The sequence below is a fragment of the Paroedura picta genome, chromosome 15 (assembly GCF_049243985.1).
Source record: "Paroedura picta isolate Pp20150507F chromosome 15, Ppicta_v3.0, whole genome shotgun sequence".
Classification (NCBI taxonomy): Eukaryota; Metazoa; Chordata; class Lepidosauria; order Squamata; family Gekkonidae; genus Paroedura; species Paroedura picta.
The window spans coordinates 24,189,602-24,207,705 of NC_135383.1; the positions used below are offsets into that span (position 1 = coordinate 24,189,602).

The 18,104-nt window shown below is 42.8% G+C and overlaps 1 protein-coding gene across 1 annotated transcript in view; it reads right to left on the reverse strand.

Annotated features, from left to right (window-relative positions):
- Positions 1 to 17,118, reverse strand: part of LOC143824571 (dickkopf-related protein 3-like) — a 35,804-nt gene extending 18,686 nt beyond the window's left edge. Inside the window, exons 1-3 of the mRNA XM_077311979.1 lie at positions 17,014 to 17,118; positions 10,928 to 10,992; positions 10,014 to 10,091 (exon numbers count right to left, since the gene is read on the reverse strand). Coding sequence (XP_077168094.1) covers positions 10,014 to 10,037 — 24 coding nt within the window. The 5' untranslated portion in view covers positions 10,038 to 10,091; positions 10,928 to 10,992; positions 17,014 to 17,118. The remainder of the gene's footprint in view (positions 1 to 10,013; positions 10,092 to 10,927; positions 10,993 to 17,013) is intronic.
- Between the last annotated feature and the right edge of the window lie 986 nt (positions 17,119 to 18,104).

Here is an 18,104-nt window from a genome sequence, read left to right on the forward strand (position 1 = left end):
GAGGGGAGAATTTGTAGGGGAGAATCAAGGGAAAGGGTAGGGGGGCGATGTAGTCCTACATCGAAATAGCCTTTTTCTTCTTTTCGGGGCATGGGGCCTTTTTAAAGCAGGCTCCAGGGACTTGTCTTAAATATGGATACAATGTCCTTCTAGAAGGCTCACTAACTCCTGAAACAACTGTATAGTCAATTAACACACTTTTAAGAACGCTTGAAATAACACGTCCTTCTCAAAGGGTTCTCGGGCAGGGTTGGTTCTCACGAAAACCGTGGCTTTAGTGATCTAGTTGGTTTATTTTCACAGGTTTTCTTTTTCTTTTTCTTTTTTTTAGTTTGGATACATGTGGTTAATAGACAAAACAGATAATTTATATGCCTCAGAGTCCTCTGAGACATACAATAAGAGAAAACAAAATAGTAGACGAGCACAATAAATGCGCCTTAGCATATTTCATCTACAAACAGAACTAGGAAGTGCTAACAATAGTGGGAGGGGAGAATTTGTAGGGGAGAATCAAGGGAAAGGTAGGGGGGCGATGTAGTCCTACATCGAAATAGCCTTTTTCTTCTTTTCGGGGCATGGGGCCTTTTTAAAGCAGGCTCCAGAGACTTGTCTTAAATATGGATACAATGTCCTTCTAGAAGGCTCACTAACTCCTGAAACAACTGTATAGTCGATTAACACACTTTTAAGAACGCTTGAAATAACACGTCCTTCTCAAAGGGTTCCCGGGCAGGGTTGGTTCTCACGAAAACCGTGGCTTTAGTTATCTAGTTGGTTTATTATCACAGGTTTTCTTTTTCTTTTTCTTTTTTTTAGTTCGGATACACGTGGTTAATAGACAAAACAGATAATTTATATGCCTCAGAGTCCTCTGAGACATACAATAAGAGAAAACAAAATAGTAGACGAGCACAATAAATGCGCCTTAGCATATTTCATCTACAAACAGAACTAGGAAGTGCTAACAATAGTGGGAGGGGAGAATTTGTAGGGGAGAATCAAGGGAAAGGGTAGGGGGGCGATGTAGTCCTACATCGAAATAGCCTTTTTCTTCTTTTCGGGGCATGGGGCCTTTTTAAAGCAGGCTCCAGAGACTTGTCTTAAATATGGATACAATGTCCTTCTAGAAGGCTCACTAACTCCTGAAACAACTGTATAGTCAATTAACACACTTTTAAGAACACTTGAAATAACACGTCCTTCTCAAAGGGTTCTCGGGCAGGGTTGGTTCTCACGAAAACCGTGGCTTTAGTGATCTAGTTGGTTTATTTTCACAGGTTTTCTTTTTCTTTTTGTTAGTTCGGATACACGTGGTTAATAGACAAAACAGATAATTTATATGCCTCAGAGTCCTCTGAGACATACAATAAGAGAAAACAAAATAGTAGATAAATAAATGCGCCTTAGCATATTTCATCTACAAACAGAACTAGGAAGTGCTAACAATAGTGGGAGGGGAGAATTTGTAGGGGAGAATCAAGGGAAAGGGTAGGGGGGCGATGTAGTCCTACATCGAAATAGCCTTTTTCTTCTTTTCGGGGCATGGGGCCTTTTTAAAGCAGGCTCCAGAGACTTGTCTTAAATATGGATACAATGTCCTTCTAGAAGGCTCACTAACTCCTGAAACAACTGTATAGTCAATTAACACACTTTTAAGAACGCTTGAAATAACACGTCCTTCTCAAAGGGTTCTCGGGCAGGGTTGGTTCTCACGAAAACCGTGGCTTTAGTTATCTAGTTGGTTTATTATCACAGGTTTTCTTTTTCTTTTTTTTAGTTTGGATACACGTGGTTAATAGACAAAACAGATAATTTATATGCCTCAGAGTCCTCTGAGACATACAATAAGAGAAAACAAAATAGTAGATAAATAAATGCGCCTTAGCATATTTCATCTACAAACAGAACTAGGAAGTGCTAACAATAGTGGGAGGGGAGAATTTGTAGGGGAGAATCAAGGGAAAGGTAGGGGGGCGATGTAGTCCTACATCGAAATAGCCTTTTTCTTCTTTTCGGGGCATGGGGCCTTTTTAAAGCAGGCTCCAGAGACTTGTCTTAAATATGGATACAATGTCCTTCTAGAAGGCTCACTAACTCCTGAAACAACTGTATAGTCAATTAACACACTTTTAAGAACGCTTGAAATAACACGTCCTTCTCAAAGGGTTCTCGGGCAGGGTTGGTTCTCACGAAAACCGTGGCTTTAGTTATCTAGTTGGTTTATTATCACAGGTTTTCTTTTTCTTTTTCTTTTTTTTAGTTTGGATACACGTGGTTAATAGACAAAACAGATAATTTATATGCCTCAGAGTCCTCTGAGACATACAATAAGAGAAATCAAAATAGTAGACGAGCACAATAAATGCGCCTTAGCATATTTCATCTACAAACAGAACTAGGAAGTGCTAACAATAGTGGGAGGGGAGAATTTGTAGGGGAGAATCAAGGGAAAGGGTAGGGGGGCGATGTAGTCCTACATCGAAATAGCCTTTTTCTTCTTTTCGGGGCATGGGGCCTTTTTAAAGCAGGCTCCGGAGACTTGTCTTAAATATGGATACAATGCCCTTCTAGAAGGCTCACTAACTCCTGAAACAACTGTATAGTCGATTAACACACTTTTAAGAACGCTTGAAATAACACGTCCTTCTTAAAGGGTTCTTGGGCAGGGTTGGTTCTCACGAAAACCGTGGCTTTAGTGATCTAGTTGGTTTATTTTCACAGGTTTTCTTTTTCTTTTTTTTAGTTCGGATACACGTGGTTAATAGACAAAACAGATAATTTATATGCCTCAGAGTCCTCTGAGACATACAATAAGAGAAAACAAAATAGTAGAAGAGCACAATAAATGCGCCTTAGCATATTTCATCTACAAACAGAACTAGGAAGTGCTAACAATAGTGGGAGGGGAGAATTTGTAGGGGAGAATCAAGGGAAAGGGTAGGGGGGCGATGTAGTCCTACATCGAAATAGCCTTTTTCTTCTTTTCGGGCCATGGGGCCTTTTTAAAGCAGGCTCCAGAGACTTGTCTTAAATATGGATACAATGCCCTTCTAGAAGGCTCACTAACTCCTGAAACAACTGTATAGTCGATTAACACACTTTTAAGAACGCTTGAAATAACACGTCCTTCTCAAAGGGTTCTTGGGCAGGGTTGGTTCTCACGAAAACTGTGGCTTTAGTGATCTAGTTGGTTTATTTTCACAGGTTTTCTTTTTCTTTTTGTTAGTTCGGATACACGTGGTTAATAGACAAAACAGATAATTTATATGCCTCAGAGTCCTCTGAGACATACAATAAGAGAAAACAAAATAGTAGACGAGCACAATAAATGCGCCTTAGCATATTTCATCTACAAACAGAACTAGGAAGTGCTAACAATAGTGGGAGGGGAGAATTTGTAGGGGAGAATCAAGGGAAAGGGTAGGGGGGCGATGTAGTCCTACATCGAAATAGCCTTTTTCTTCTTTTCGGGGCATGGGGCCTTTTTAAAGCAGGCTCCAGGGACTTGTCTTAAATATGGATACAATGTCCTTCTAGAAGGCTCACTAACTCCTGAAACAACTGTATAGTCAATTAACACACTTTTAAGAACGCTTGAAATAACACGTCCTTCTCAAAGGGTTCTCGGGCAGGGTTGGTTCTCACGAAAACCGTGGCTTTAGTGATCTAGTTGGTTTATTTTCACAGGTTTTCTTTTTCTTTTTGTTAGTTCGGATACACGTGGTTAATAGACAAAACAGATAATTTATATGCCTCAGAGTCCTCTGAGACATACAATAAGAGAAAACAAAATAGTAGATAAATAAATGCGCCTTAGCATATTTCATCTACAAACAGAACTAGGAAGTGCTAACAATAGTGGGAGGGGAGAATTTGTAGGGGAGAATCAAGGGAAAGGGTAGGGGGGCGATGTAGTCCTACATCGAAATAGCCTTTTTCTTCTTTTCGGGGCATGGGGCCTTTTTAAAGCAGGCTTCAGAGACTTGTCTTAAATATGGATACAATGTCCTTCTAGAAGGCTCACTAACTCCTGAAACAACTGTATAGTCAATTAACACACTTTTAAGAACGCTTGAAATAACACGTCCTTCTCAAAGGGTTCTCGGGCAGGGTTGGTTCTCACGAAAACCGTGGCTTTAGTTATCTAGTTGGTTTATTATCACAGGTTTTCTTTTTCTTTTTTTTAGTTTGGATACACGTGGTTAATAGACAAAACAGATAATTTATATGCCTCAGAGTCCTCTGAGACATACAATAAGAGAAAACAAAATAGTAGATAAATAAATGCGCCTTAGCATATTTCATCTACAAACAGAACTAGGAAGTGCTAACAATAGTGGGAGGGGAGAATTTGTAGGGGAGAATCAAGGGAAAGGTAGGGGGGCGATGTAGTCCTACATCGAAATAGCCTTTTTCTTCTTTTCGGGGCATGGGGCCTTTTTAAAGCAGGCTCCAGAGACTTGTCTTAAATATGGATACAATGTCCTTCTAGAAGGCTCACTAACTCCTGAAACAACTGTATAGTCAATTAACACACTTTTAAGAACGCTTGAAATAACACGTCCTTCTCAAAGGGTTCTCGGGCAGGGTTGGTTCTCACGAAAACCGTGGCTTTAGTTATCTAGTTGGTTTATTATCACAGGTTTTCTTTTTCTTTTTTTTAGTTTGGATACACGTGGTTAATAGACAAAACAGATAATTTATATGCCTCAGAGTCCTCTGAGACATACAATAAGAGAAAACAAAATAGTAGATAAATAAATGCGCCTTAGCATATTTCATCTACAAACAGAACTAGGAAGTGCTAACAATAGTGGGAGGGGAGAATTTGTAGGGGAGAATCAAGGGAAAGGTAGGGGGGCGATGTAGTCCTACATCGAAATAGCCTTTTTCTTCTTTTCGGGGCATGGGGCCTTTTTAAAGCAGGCTCCAGAGACTTGTCTTAAATATGGATACAATGTCCTTCTAGAAGGCTCACTAACTCCTGAAACAACTGTATAGTCAATTAACACACTTTTAAGAACGCTTGAAATAACACGTCCTTCTCAAAGGGTTCTCGGGCAGGGTTGGTTCTCACGAAAACCGTGGCTTTAGTTATCTAGTTGGTTTATTATCACAGGTTTTCTTTTTCTTTTTCTTTTTTTTAGTTTGGATACACGTGGTTAATAGACAAAACAGATAATTTATATGCCTCAGAGTCCTCTGAGACATACAATAAGAGAAATCAAAATAGTAGACGAGCACAATAAATGCGCCTTAGCATATTTCATCTACAAACAGAACTAGGAAGTGCTAACAATAGTGGGAGGGGAGAATTTGTAGGGGAGAATCAAGGGAAAGGGTAGGGGGGCGATGTAGTCCTACATCGAAATAGCCTTTTTCTTCTTTTCGGGGCATGGGGCCTTTTTAAAGCAGGCTCCAGAGACTTGTCTTAAATATGGATACAATGTCCTTCTAGAAGGCTCACTAACTCCTGAAACAACTGTATAGTCGATTAACACACTTTTAAGAACGCTTGAAATAACACATCCTTCTCAAAGGGTTCCCGGGCAGGGTTGGTTCTCATGAAAACCGTGGCTTTAGTTATCTAGTTGGTTTATTATCACAGGTTTTCTTTTTCTTTTTCTTTTTTTTAGTTTGGATACACGTGGTTAATAGACAAAACAGATAATTTATATGCCTCAGAGTCCTCTGAGACATACAATAAGAGAAAACAAAATAGTAGACGAGCACAATAAATGCGCCTTAGCATATTTCATCTACAAACAGAACTAGGAAGTGCTAACAATAGTGGGAGGGGAGAATTTGTAGGGGAGAATCAAGGGAAAGGGTAGGGGGGCGATGTAGTCCTACATCGAAATAGCCTTTTTCTTCTTTTCGGGGCATGGGGCCTTTTTAAAGCAGGCTCCGGAGACTTGTCTTAAATATGGATACAATGTCCTTCTAGAAGGCTCACTAACTCCTGAAACAACTGTATAGTCGATTAACACACTTTTAAGAACGCTTGAAATAACACGTCCTTCTTAAAGGGTTCTTGGGCAGGGTTGGTTCTCACGAAAACCGTGGCTTTAGTGATCTAGTTGGTTTATTTTCACAGGTTTTCTTTTTCTTTTTGTTAGTTCGGATACACGTGGTTAATAGACAAAACAGATAATTTATATGCCTCAGATTCCTCTGAGACATACAATAAGAGAAAACAAAATAGTAGAAGAGCACAATAAATGCGCCTTAGCATATTTCATCTACAAACAGAACTAGGAAGTGCTAACAATAGTGGGAGGGGAGAATTTGTAGGGGAGAATCAAGGGAAAGGGTAGGGGGGCGATGTAGTCCTACATCGAAATAGCCTTTTTCTTCTTTTCGGGGCATGGGGCCTTTTTAAAGCAGGCTCCAGAGACTTGTCTTAAATATGGATACAATGCCCTTCTAGAAGGCTCACTAACTCCTGAAACAACTGTATAGTCGATTAACACACTTTTAAGAACGCTTGAAATAACACGTCCTTCTCAAAGGGTTCTTGGGCAGGGTTGGTTCTCACGAAAACCGTGGCTTTAGTGATCTAGTTGGTTTATTTTCACAGGTTTTCTTTTTCTTTTTGTTAGTTCGGATACACGTGGTTAATAGACAAAACAGATAATTTATATGCCTCAGAGTCCTCTGAGACATACAATAAGAGAAAACAAAATAGTAGACGAGCACAATAAATGCGCCTTAGCATATTTCATCTACAAACAGAACTAGGAAGTGCTAACAATAGTGGGAGGGGAGAATTTGTAGGGGAGAATCAAGGGAAAGGGTAGGGGGGCGATGTAGTCCTACATCGAAATAGCCTTTTTCTTCTTTTCGGGGCATGGGGCCTTTTTAAAGCAGGCTCCAGAGACTTGTCTTAAATATGGATACAATGTCCTTCTAGAAGGCTCACTAACTCCTGAAACAACTGTATAGTCAATTAACACACTTTTAAGAACGCTTGAAATAACACGTCCTTCTCAAAGGGTTCTCGGGCAGGGTTGGTTCTCACGAAAATCGTGGCTTTAGTGATCTAGTTGGTTTATTTTCACAGGTTTTCTTTTTCTTTTTCTTTTTTTTAGTTTGGATACATGTGATTAATAGACAAAACATATAATTTATATGCCTCAGAGTCCTCTGAGACATACAATAAGAGAAAACAAAATAGTAGACGAGCACAATAAATGCGCCTTAGCATATTTCATCTACAAACAGAACTAGGAAGTGCTAACAATAGTGGGAGGGGAGAATTTGTAGGGGAGAATCAAGGGAAAGGGTAGGGGGGCGATGTAGTCCTACATCGAAATAGCCTTTTTCTTCTTTTCGGGGCATGGGGCCTTTTTAAAGCAGGCTCCAGAGACTTGTCTTAAATATGGATACAATGTCCTTCTAGAAGGCTCACTAACTCCTGAAACAACTGTATAGTCGATTAACACACTTTTAAGAACGCTTGAAATAACACGTCCTTCTCAAAGGGTTCCCGGGCAGGGTTGGTTCTCACGAAAACCGTGGCTTTAGTTATCTAGTTGGTTTATTATCACAGGTTTTCTTTTTCTTTTTCTTTTTTTTAGTTCGGATACACGTGGTTAATAGACAAAACAGATAATTTATATGCCTCAGAGTCCTCTGAGACATACAATAAGAGAAAACAAAATAGTAGACGAGCACAATAAATGCGCCTTAGCATATTTCATCTACAAACAGAACTAGGAAGTGCTAACAATAGTGGGAGGGGAGAATTTGTAGGGGAGAATCAAGGGAAAGGGTAGGGGGGCGATGTAGTCCTACATCCAAATAGCCTTTTTCTTCTTTTCGGGGCATGGGGCCTTTTTAAAGCAGGCTCCAGAGACTTCTCTTAAATATGGATACAATGTCCTTCTAGAAGGCTCACTAACTCCTGAAACAACTGTATAGTCGATTAACACACTTTTAAGAACGCTTGAAATAACACGTCCTTCTCAAAGGGTTCTTGGGCAGGGTTGGTTCTCACGAAAACCGTGGCTTTCGTGATCTAGCCGGTTTATTTTCACAGGTTTTCTTTTTCTTTTTCTTTTTCTTTTAGTTCGGATACACGTGGTTAATAGACAAAACAGATAATTTATATGCCTCAGAGTCCTCTGAGACACACAATAAGAGAAAACAAAATAGTAGACGAGCACAATAAATGCGCCTTAGCATATTTCATCTACAAACAGAACAAGGAAGTGCTAACAATAGTGGGAGGGGAGAATTTGTAGGGGAGAATCAAGGGAAAGGGTAGGGGGGCGATGTAGTCCTACATCGAAATAGCCTTTTTCTTCTTTTCGGGGCATGGGGCCTTTTTAAAGCAGGCTCCGGAGACTTGTCTTAAATATGGATACAATGTCCTTCTAGAAGGCTCACTAACTCCTGAAACAACTGTATAGTCGATTAACACACTTTTAAGAACGCTTGAAATAACACGTCCTTCTCAAAGGGTTCTCGGGCAGGGTTGGTTCTCATGAAAACTGTGGCTTAAGTTATCTAGCCGGTTATTTTCACAGATTTTTTTTTTTTTTAGAGTTTGGCATTGGTCTTCCTCTCCTTTTTTCACAGTTATTTTCACAGATTTCTTTTTCCTTTTTTTTCTTTTTTTTCTTTTTTTTCTTTTTTTTTCTTTTTTTTCTTTTCTTTTTTTTCTTTTCTTTTTTTTTTTAGTGTTTGGCATTGGTCCTCCTCTCCTTTTTTTCACAGTTATTTTCACAGATCTTTTCCTTTTTTTATTCTTTTTTTTCCTTTTTTTTTTTTTTTTTTAGTGTTTGGCATTGGTCCTCCTCTCCTTTTTTTCAGTTATTTTCACAGATTCCTTTTTCCTTTTTTTCTCTTTTTTTCTCTTTTTTTCTCTTTTTTTTTCTTTTTTTTCTTTTTTCTTTCTTTTTTTTTTTTAGAGTTTGGCATCTTTCACAGTTATTTTCACAGATCTCTTTTTCCTTTTTTTTCCTTTTTTTTCCTTTTTTTTTTAGTGTTTGGCATTGGTCCTCCTCTCCTTTGCACAAATGGATGAAGAGGAGCAGAGCTACATTGGGGGCAGCTGCAGGTACAGCAACCGCAGGTGAGTCCAGTGATTTCCCCTGGACTCGCTCCAGACAGCATGATGGCCATATGGTGGCACTATGTAGACAATTGTGAGCAATGCAACACATGCAAAAAGGAGGCCAGGAAGCAGCAGTTTCTGCAAGATGAACAGGAACAGGCACACTATCGGTAAATCAAAGAACCTGTGGAGAGAGAGGACAGGTTATTCTCAGGACTACCGGAGGGCTCCTTGCCCGAAAAGCCATAACAGTTGAAAGGGAAAGAGAAGGCAAAAGTCAAACATAAAAAGCTACTGGAGAAACTGTGGAATGGCTAATAGAAGGAATTACAGATTTTAAATAAATCAGGCGCCCACAGTTCTGCTTCCCGACCATATTCTACATGATTGTGCCACTTTTGGGGTTTCTTGAAGCCTGAATAATATTTCAGGGGTTTCTCAATGGAAAAACAGTTGAGAGAGCCTGCTCTAGAGGAAGGAAATGTTCTCTATTGGATCCAACCCATGGCCTGTGCTCAAAGTTCTCTCGTTTATGGTTAGTTCATCTAGGTCACAGCCAGAAATATGGAAGAAAATGCCTTGAATTGCGTTTAGGGTTTCAGACTTCATGGGTTTCAGACTTTTCTCTTCAACTTGAGCAAACAACACCTAAAATACTTTATGGATTCTTCTTAGAGAGAAGCAGAAAGACAAGACTTAAAGAGCTCCTACTAGGCTCATCAGACTAGCACTGCTGAAATGCCTGCTCTGGACAACTATTTTTGCACTTTACTGTCTGTGCCCATCTTCTTTTCCCACCTCTTTCTATTTTGTCTGTGCTGTAACTGGTGTGACCCACTTATGGGGCTGACCCAGCAGCTGACTATGCAGAAGTGCTGTGGTGAACAGCAGTGAGACATACTCAGTGTTCTTGCCACAATCTGACACAAGCTTTGTGGAAGTTGCTTACCAGTCTGAGAGACTTGCACACCATTTGTTGCCTGGCTTCTTCCAGTCAGGCTCATCATTGGGTCCTGCTTCATACCAGCTGGAACAGAAACTCACATATTTTGGAAACTGAAATGCTTTGGGGTGCTAATGAGATAGCGGTTCTCACCATGGGGGCAATAGGTCACACCTCAACTTGGAAAAGAGGGAGGGAGAGACCTTTACGGGGCCAAAAAGGGGAAGGGAATGCAAAGTCTGACACTGTCCCCTTGCTTGTAATGCCTGCAGAAGGAACATCCACATGGAGGCCCTGCTCAGCAGTGATTCTGCTCAGCTGGATCAAAAGTGGGGGGTTTTCTCCTATCTAGCTTAAAGGAAAAAGCTGTGTAGGGATTTAAAGCGGGGGGGGGGGCTGTATTCCACATAGAGAAAAATCTGTGTTGGGAATCAGCCGCAGGGGTAACTGGGCAGAGCACTAAACTGATAGGCTGCAGGTAAAAAAGCACAGCTATTTTCTCATAATTAGGATCAAAGCATTTCCCTCCTGCCTTCCCCTGGACTACCACAAGTACTTTTGATCAGATGTATGCTGCAGTTTCTGGATTTGGGACTCGTCCCCCAAGTACAGAAGGACCACCCTTATGGATGAGGGACGCTAGCCTCGCGGTTAGGCCTAGGGACCCCCTGGAGTGACAGCTCATCTCCAGACTATGGGGATCAGTTCCTTTGGAGAAAATGGATGCTTCGGAGGATGTATTCTGTGGCGTTGTACCCCACTGAAGTCTCTGTCCTCCTCAGACTCCCACCTCCAGATCTTCTGGAGTTTTCTGATAGGAATCTGGCAACCCCAGTCGTTCCCTCCCCCCCCCAATCCCCTACCAATGGCCAGGAGGGGCCTGGCACCCGTAGTATTATCTGACTAACGTGGAGACTTACAATTCTGTTGAGACTTGTGTGACTTCTATTATCTCGGTGACTTCAGTTATTTCTATCCATTCATCCTTTGGGGGGGAAAACATTGACGCAATGAAGGTGCTTTAACGCAAGTTACACAAATCTGTTACCCCTTTCATTTAAACCTTGTGATGCCTTCGCCATCTGAAAACACCCGACAACTTTTGAAGGCATTTTTGGCATGCTCCTGAATCCCTTGATAACCTTCGAACTGTTACTTTAGTTTTTCAGCATTCTGCGGATGCTTGGATCAACCACTTCCGATGGGGTTTTGCAGCTAGATTTCCCTGTGCAAGGGTTCTGCAGAGGCGGGCAAAGCAATCTGACAGAGAATACACTCCTGCTACCCTAACTAGCCCATTTCGGTCACCATGCATTAAATTATGACTGCTCGACCCACAACAATTGCATATAAGATGGTCTCTTACAACATATATAGTACCTACGACAAGAGCCTCTTGTGGCGCAGAGTGGTAAGGCAGCCGTCTGAAAGCTTTGCCCATGAGGCTGGGAGTTCGATCCCAGCAGCCGGCTCAAGGTTGACTCAGCCTTCCATCCTTCCGAGGTCGGTAAAATGAGTACCAAGCTTGCTGGGGGGTAAACGGTCATGACTGGGGAAGGCACTGGCAAACCACCCCGTATTGAGTCTGCCAAGAAAACGCTGGAGGGCGTCACCCCAAGGGTCAGACATGACTCGGTGCTTGCACAGGGGATACCTTTACCTTTTCCTTTAGTACCTACGACAATAAGTCAGGGGTCCTGCTTGTTTAACTATGTGGGCAAAACCAAATTATTTTTGAGAATGCTAATGAAACCAGTGGGCAAGGGGTTCAGAAAAGAAAAGCCTCTTGGATCACCACGTCTAACAATTTTTCTCTCCTGCCCTTCAAAGAGAACAACTTAAAATACATTTAGGAAGAAGCTTCACTTCATATTCTACTTCTTCCAGCTACTCAGAACTTTATTCCCACTTCATCGTTGGCCTTTGTTCTGTTTGTCCTGCTCCTGCCCCCAAACAACTGTGCTCGGGCCCCAAAATCCAAAGAGTGGCTGCAGTGTTTCTCGTCCGTTGTAGGGATATTTATTTATCTTACTTTTTGCAACGTTTTCATTAATGGCCATACTTCTCTTGGACTGTGGCACTTCAAAGGAGAGAAGCATCACGTCCCAACATGCTCCCCAAAGGGAAGAAACACACTCTGCATACGGGGAACATAGCATATAGCTGAAAATGCTGCGCTAAACGCTTCTCCCTTGCAGTCATCTTCTCTCTGCCCAATGATTCCCCCCCCCCAGCGGAATAGTCCAGTCTACTCCTTTATTTTTCTATAAACTGGCCCTTTTTTCCTCTTTAAAAACAACCCCAGTTGCTTCACCCCACAGTAGCTCTTCAATAAAGCTGCCCACCACATTGAAGGGGTAAGCGTCAGCCATGGTCTGTCGCACCAAAGGCCCCGTAAGCTAGAAACTGGGGAGGCTGGCCACAATGTGTCTCATTGAGCATGCGATACATGTCCACATGGTTGCCTTTCTCTACTTGGTGGGCCATTCAAAAAAAAAGAAAAGAAAAACCAGGACAGGAGGGGGGGTCTTTTAACTCAACTCCAGTCTAATCAAAGACATGATGGGATGATGGGGTCAGGTGGCAGTTCCGGTAAGCAAGCTCCATTTGCAGTTGATACTGCATGGCTCATAATTGCGATAGCTACATAAATGGTGCTAGGTATCCAAAAGGAAGAGTCCTCCCCCCATCCATTTGGTCTTTTCTTCCCCATCCCCCCAGCCTTAGAAAACTAATTATCTCTATGCAAGGCACATAACCCCCTCTCTAAGTCCCTGCAGATGGGAAAAACTGCTCTTACCCAGGAAAGGGGTAATTAACAAATACAATAGTACAGATCTCATTGAGGAGTTTCCATTAGTCTAAATGGAACGGTGAGAACAGATGATGGGGGGAAGAGATGGTGGGCTATATAGAACAGAAATGTCAGATCAAGACGTTCTGTATTTATGACCTCACAAGGCATGCGCTTCCGAGGGCAAGCCCCTCTTCCGCAGAGTGTGAACTGACCATCATGACAGTGGGAGTGTATGTTGTTATGTGCGAAGTCGTGTCCGACCAATCGCGACCCCATGGACAATGATCCTCCAGGCCTTCCTGTCCTCTACCATTCCCTGGAGTCCATTTAAGTTTGTACCTACTGCTTCAGTGACTCCATCCAGCCACCTCATTCTCTGTCATCCCCTTCTTCTTTTGCCCTCCATCGCTCCCAGCATTAGGCTCTTCTCCAGGGAGTCCTTCCTTCTCATGAGGTGGCCAAAATATTTGAGTTTCATCTTCAGGATCTGGCCTTCTAAAGAGCAGTCAGGGTTGATCTCCTCTAGGACTGACTGGTTTGTTCGCCTTGCAGTCCAAGGGACTCGCAAGAGTCTTCTCCAGCACCAGAGTTCAAAAGCCTCAATTCTTTGACGCTCGGCCTTCCTTATGGTCCAACTTTCGCAGCCATACATTGCAACTGGGAAGACCATAGCCTTGACTAAACGCACTTTTGTTGGCAGGGTGATGTCTCTGCTTTTTAGGATGCTGTCTAGATTTGCCATAGCTTTCCTCCCCAGGAGCAAGCGTCTTTTAATTTCTTTGCTGCAGTCCCCATCTGCAGTGATCTTGGAGCCCAGGAAAATAAAATCTGTCACTATCTCCATTTCTTCCCCTTCTATTTGCCAGGAATTGAGAGGGCCGGATGCCATGATCTTTGTTTTCTTGATGTTGAGTTTCAAGCCAACTTTTGCACTCTCCTCCTTCACCCGCATCAACAGGCTCTTTAGTTCCTCTTCACTTTCTGCCATTAGAGTGGTATCATCTGCATATCTGAGGTTGTTGATATTTCTCCCTGCAATCTTGATCCCAATTTGTGACTCCTCTAATCCCGCATTTCTCATGATGTGCTCTGCATACAAGTTAAATAGGCAAGGTGACAGTATACAGCCTTGCCGAACTCCTTTCTCAATTTTGAACCAGTCAGTGATTCCATGTTCAGTTCTCACTGTTGCTTCTTGACCTGCATATAAATTTCTCAAGAGACAAATAAGATGCTCTAGTATTCCCATCTCTTTAAGAACTTGCCACAATTTGTTGTGTTCCACACAATCAAAGGCTTTAGCATAGTCAATGAAGCAGAAGTAGACGTTCTTCTGGTACTCCCTAGCTTTCTCCATGATCCAGCGTATGTTGGCAATTTGATCTCTAGTTCCTCTGCCTCTTCGAAATCCTGCCTGTACTTCTGGAAGTTCTCGGTCCACATATTGCTGGAGCCTAGCTTGTAGGATTTTGAGCATAACTTTGCTAGCATGAGAAATTAGTGCAATGGTGCGGTAGTTTGAACATTCTTTGGCATTGCCCTTCTTTGGAATTGGAATGTAAACTGACCTTTTCCAATCCTGTGGCCATTGTTGAGTTTTCCAAATTTGCTGGCATATTGAGTGTAGCACTTTTACTGCATCGTCCTTTAAGATTTTGAATAGTTCAACTGGAATGCTGTCACCACCACTAGCTTTATTGTTACTCAGACTTCCTAAGGCCCATTTGACTTCACATTCCAGGATGTCTGGCTCCAGGTCAGTAACTACCCCATTGTGGTCATCAGGGATGTTAAGCTCGCTCTTGTATAGTTCTTCTGTATAATTTTGCCACCTTTGTTTAATCTCTTCTGCTTCTGTGAGGTCCCTACCATTTTGGTCCCTTATCATACCCATCTTTGCATGAAACGTTCTCTTCATATCTCCAATTTTCTTGAAAAGATCTCTGGTCCTCCCGATTCTATTGTTTTCTTCTATTTGTTTGCACTGTTCATTTAAGAAGGCATTCTTATCTCTTCTAGCTTTTCTCTGGAATTCTGCATTCAGTTGAGTGTATCTTTCTCTTTCTCCCTTGCCTTTCACTTCCCTTCTCTCCTTAGCTATTTGTAAAGCTTCCTCAGACAGCCATTTTGATTTCTTGCATTTCTTTTTCTTTGGGATGGTTTTAGTTGCTACCTCTTGTACAATGTTGCGAACCTCCATCCATAGTTCTTCAGGCACTCTGTCTATCAGATCTAATTCCTTAAATCTATTTGTCACCTCCACTGTGTATTCGTCGGGGATATGATTTAGTTCATACCTGAGTGGCTTAGTGCTTTTCCCTACTTTCTTCAATTTAAGCCTAAATTTTGCAACAAGAAGCTCATGATCTGAACCACAATCAGCTCCTGGTCTTGTTTTTATTGACTGGATAGAACTTTTCCATCTTTGGCTGCAGAGCACATAGTCAATCTGATTTCTGTGTTGACCGTCTGGTGATGTCCATGTGTAGAGTCGTCTCTTGGGTTGCTGGAAAAGAGTGTTTGCTATGACCATTGTATTCTCTTGACAAAATTCTACCAGCCTGTGCCCTGCTTCATTTTGTACTCCAAGGCCAAACTTGCCTGTTATCCCGGTTATCTTTTGGCTTCCTACTTTAGCATTCCAATCCCCCATGATGATAAGCACATCATTTTTGGGCGTTGCTTCTAGAAGGTGTTGTAGGGCTTCATAGAACTGATCAACTTCATCCTCTTCAGCAGCAGTGGTTGGGGCGTAGACCTGGATCACTGTGATGTTGAATGGTTTGCCTTGGATTCGAACTGAGATCATTCTGTCATTTTGGGGATTGTATCCCAAGACTGCTTTTCCTACTCTCTTATTGATTATGAAGGCTACTCCATTTCTTCTGCGAGATTCTTGTCCACAGTAGTATACCTGATGGTCATCTGAATTAAATTCACCCATTCCTGTCCATTTTAGTTCACTGATTCCTAAAATGTCGATGTTCAGTCTTGTCATTTCTTGTTTAACCACGTCCAGCTTGCCTTGATTCATGGATCTGACGTTCCAGGTTCCTATGGAATAAAAATCTTTACAGCATCGGACTGTCTTTTCGCCACCAGTTACTTCCACAACTGAGCGTCCTTTCGGCTTTGGCCCAGCCGCTTCATTCATTCTGGCGCTACTCGTACTAGCCGTCTGCTCATCCCCAGTAGCATATTGGACACCTTCCGACCTGAGGGGCTCATCTTCCAGCGTCATATCGTTATGCCTATTGGAACTGTCCATAGAGTTTTCATGGCAAAGATACTGGAGTGGTTTGCCATTTCCTTCTCCAGTGGATCACCTTTTGTCAGAGCTCTCAGCTATGACCTGTCCGTCTTGGGTGGCCCTGCACGGCATAGCTCATAGCTTCACTGAACTACGCAAGCCCCCTTGCCACAACAAGGCAGCGATCCTTGAAGGGGGAGTGGGAATGTATAAGCAGAAGTTATTGGTGTCAAAGACAAAAGAAGCAGGAGTCTTGTGGCACCCTAAAGAATATTCCCAGTACAAGCTTTTGTGGATCAGAGCCCATTTACGTGAACTGACAATAGTCAAGATATCAGGCAACTCTGACGTTGGAATGAGAAAGGAGGAAGGACCCGTGACATTTTGAATGCTGTGCACAGGCAAGGCAGTCTGTGGCAAAAGGGGCATGAGCCGGCGTTTCAGAGGACATGATTGCCACCAGGAAGACATGAGTCACTCAGCACCTCAGGAAGGAGCAAATATTTGAAAATTGTTCTGGAGGGTATAATTCAATTCACCCAAGCCAGTTTCATCTTCTCTTTCCTGAAAGTACAGTGCAACGTCAGAAAGCAACCAGAAGTGTTGATATGTAATACCTGTAGGTGAAAAGGGTCAGGCACTAGGAAGTGTCATGCGTTTTCTGAACATCACTGAACTGCTGTTTCGAAACCTTCGGAAAGATTTGCTCTTATGCCCCTTGCTTTGGAGCAAGTTTCACTGAAAGCTGTAAGAGGCTCATCTTTTTTTTAAGATTTGAGCAAAGCACTTGAAAATAGGCTTGGGCACTAAGGGCCCAATTCGGCTGATTTGGCTTTGGCACCCATTGAAGTCAGTTTAAAAAGCAGGTCAGGAAATCCTATCATGGGTGCCCCTCTTCTCAGAACAAAAGGGACCAGGAAAAAATGTCTCTGTGTTCCATTTGTAATGGCCGCACTCACCTCTTCTTCCGTGTCAGTGCTGTCTTCTTCACTATCTGTCACCACAGGGGACGGCATCCCATCAAAAGGGTTAGGCAGACCGCCTTCTTCACCATCCTCCTGCTGAACAAGCAAGGTCCTATCAGCTCAGGGCTCGATCAATATGGTCGGTGGTTTTAGTGTCTTCCCTCAAGGTAGCGTTTCTATGGCAGAGAGAGCACTGCTTCCCAGGACCAAAACGGCAAGGGGTCGTCCCCGAGAAAATGCTGTTCCCCTTCCAGGTAGAGTTTGCAAGGGCTGATTGTGGAACTATCAAGGGCCAACACTGGGGGCCATTTCGCACAGAGCTCAAAGTTGCTATTTGGTTGCTGTTAGCGAAATCGCTACTTCAACTAGCGAAATGTAACTAGCTGTGCCCGTAACGCACAGCTGCGGTTTTTGCGGAATTTAGCACTTTCACTTCTCGTCACTTTCGTAACCCACAGGCTTCCGGTTCTCCGTCTTTTCGCTACAAAGGAGGTCCCTTTTTAGCGCTTCTGGCCTCCCGTGCCCGTCAATCAAACTGCGGGCACACCTTTGACCTCGACCCTAAAGCCGGACTTGTCGGGGTTCCCTTTTTTTTAAAAAAACCCAGGAAACCCCGTAGCAACGCGTTATCGTCCAATCATTGGCGCCCTTGGAACGTGTTTTCTATTGTTTTCTATGAACCAGAGGTTGATGCATTGATATGTTTGATTGGTTAATCCCCGCCCACAGTACACGCCCACAGGTTACCTGCTTATATGCACCTGGGCAGACACGCGGTCGGCCTCACTCTTTGTTTGCGTAGCCTACTGCCCGCAGCACAGGTTAACGTTGCAATGGAGAGGATTATTTTTCAATTGTTGTCTCAGATGCTTGCGGTGGTCCAGCGTATCCACACCACCGTGCGGCATAGGAGGGCTGCTTTCGTGGAATACCGAGAACGTATTGCCAGAGCGATGACCAGCAGTACAAGACGTTCTCAACGGGCAACCATGGCGGCAAAGAGGCACTGGCAAGCTCTGGCAGAGGTCCGGTTCCCCCCCCGGTTCTGGGTGGACGAAAGATCCTCTGACTGGTGGGAAAATTTT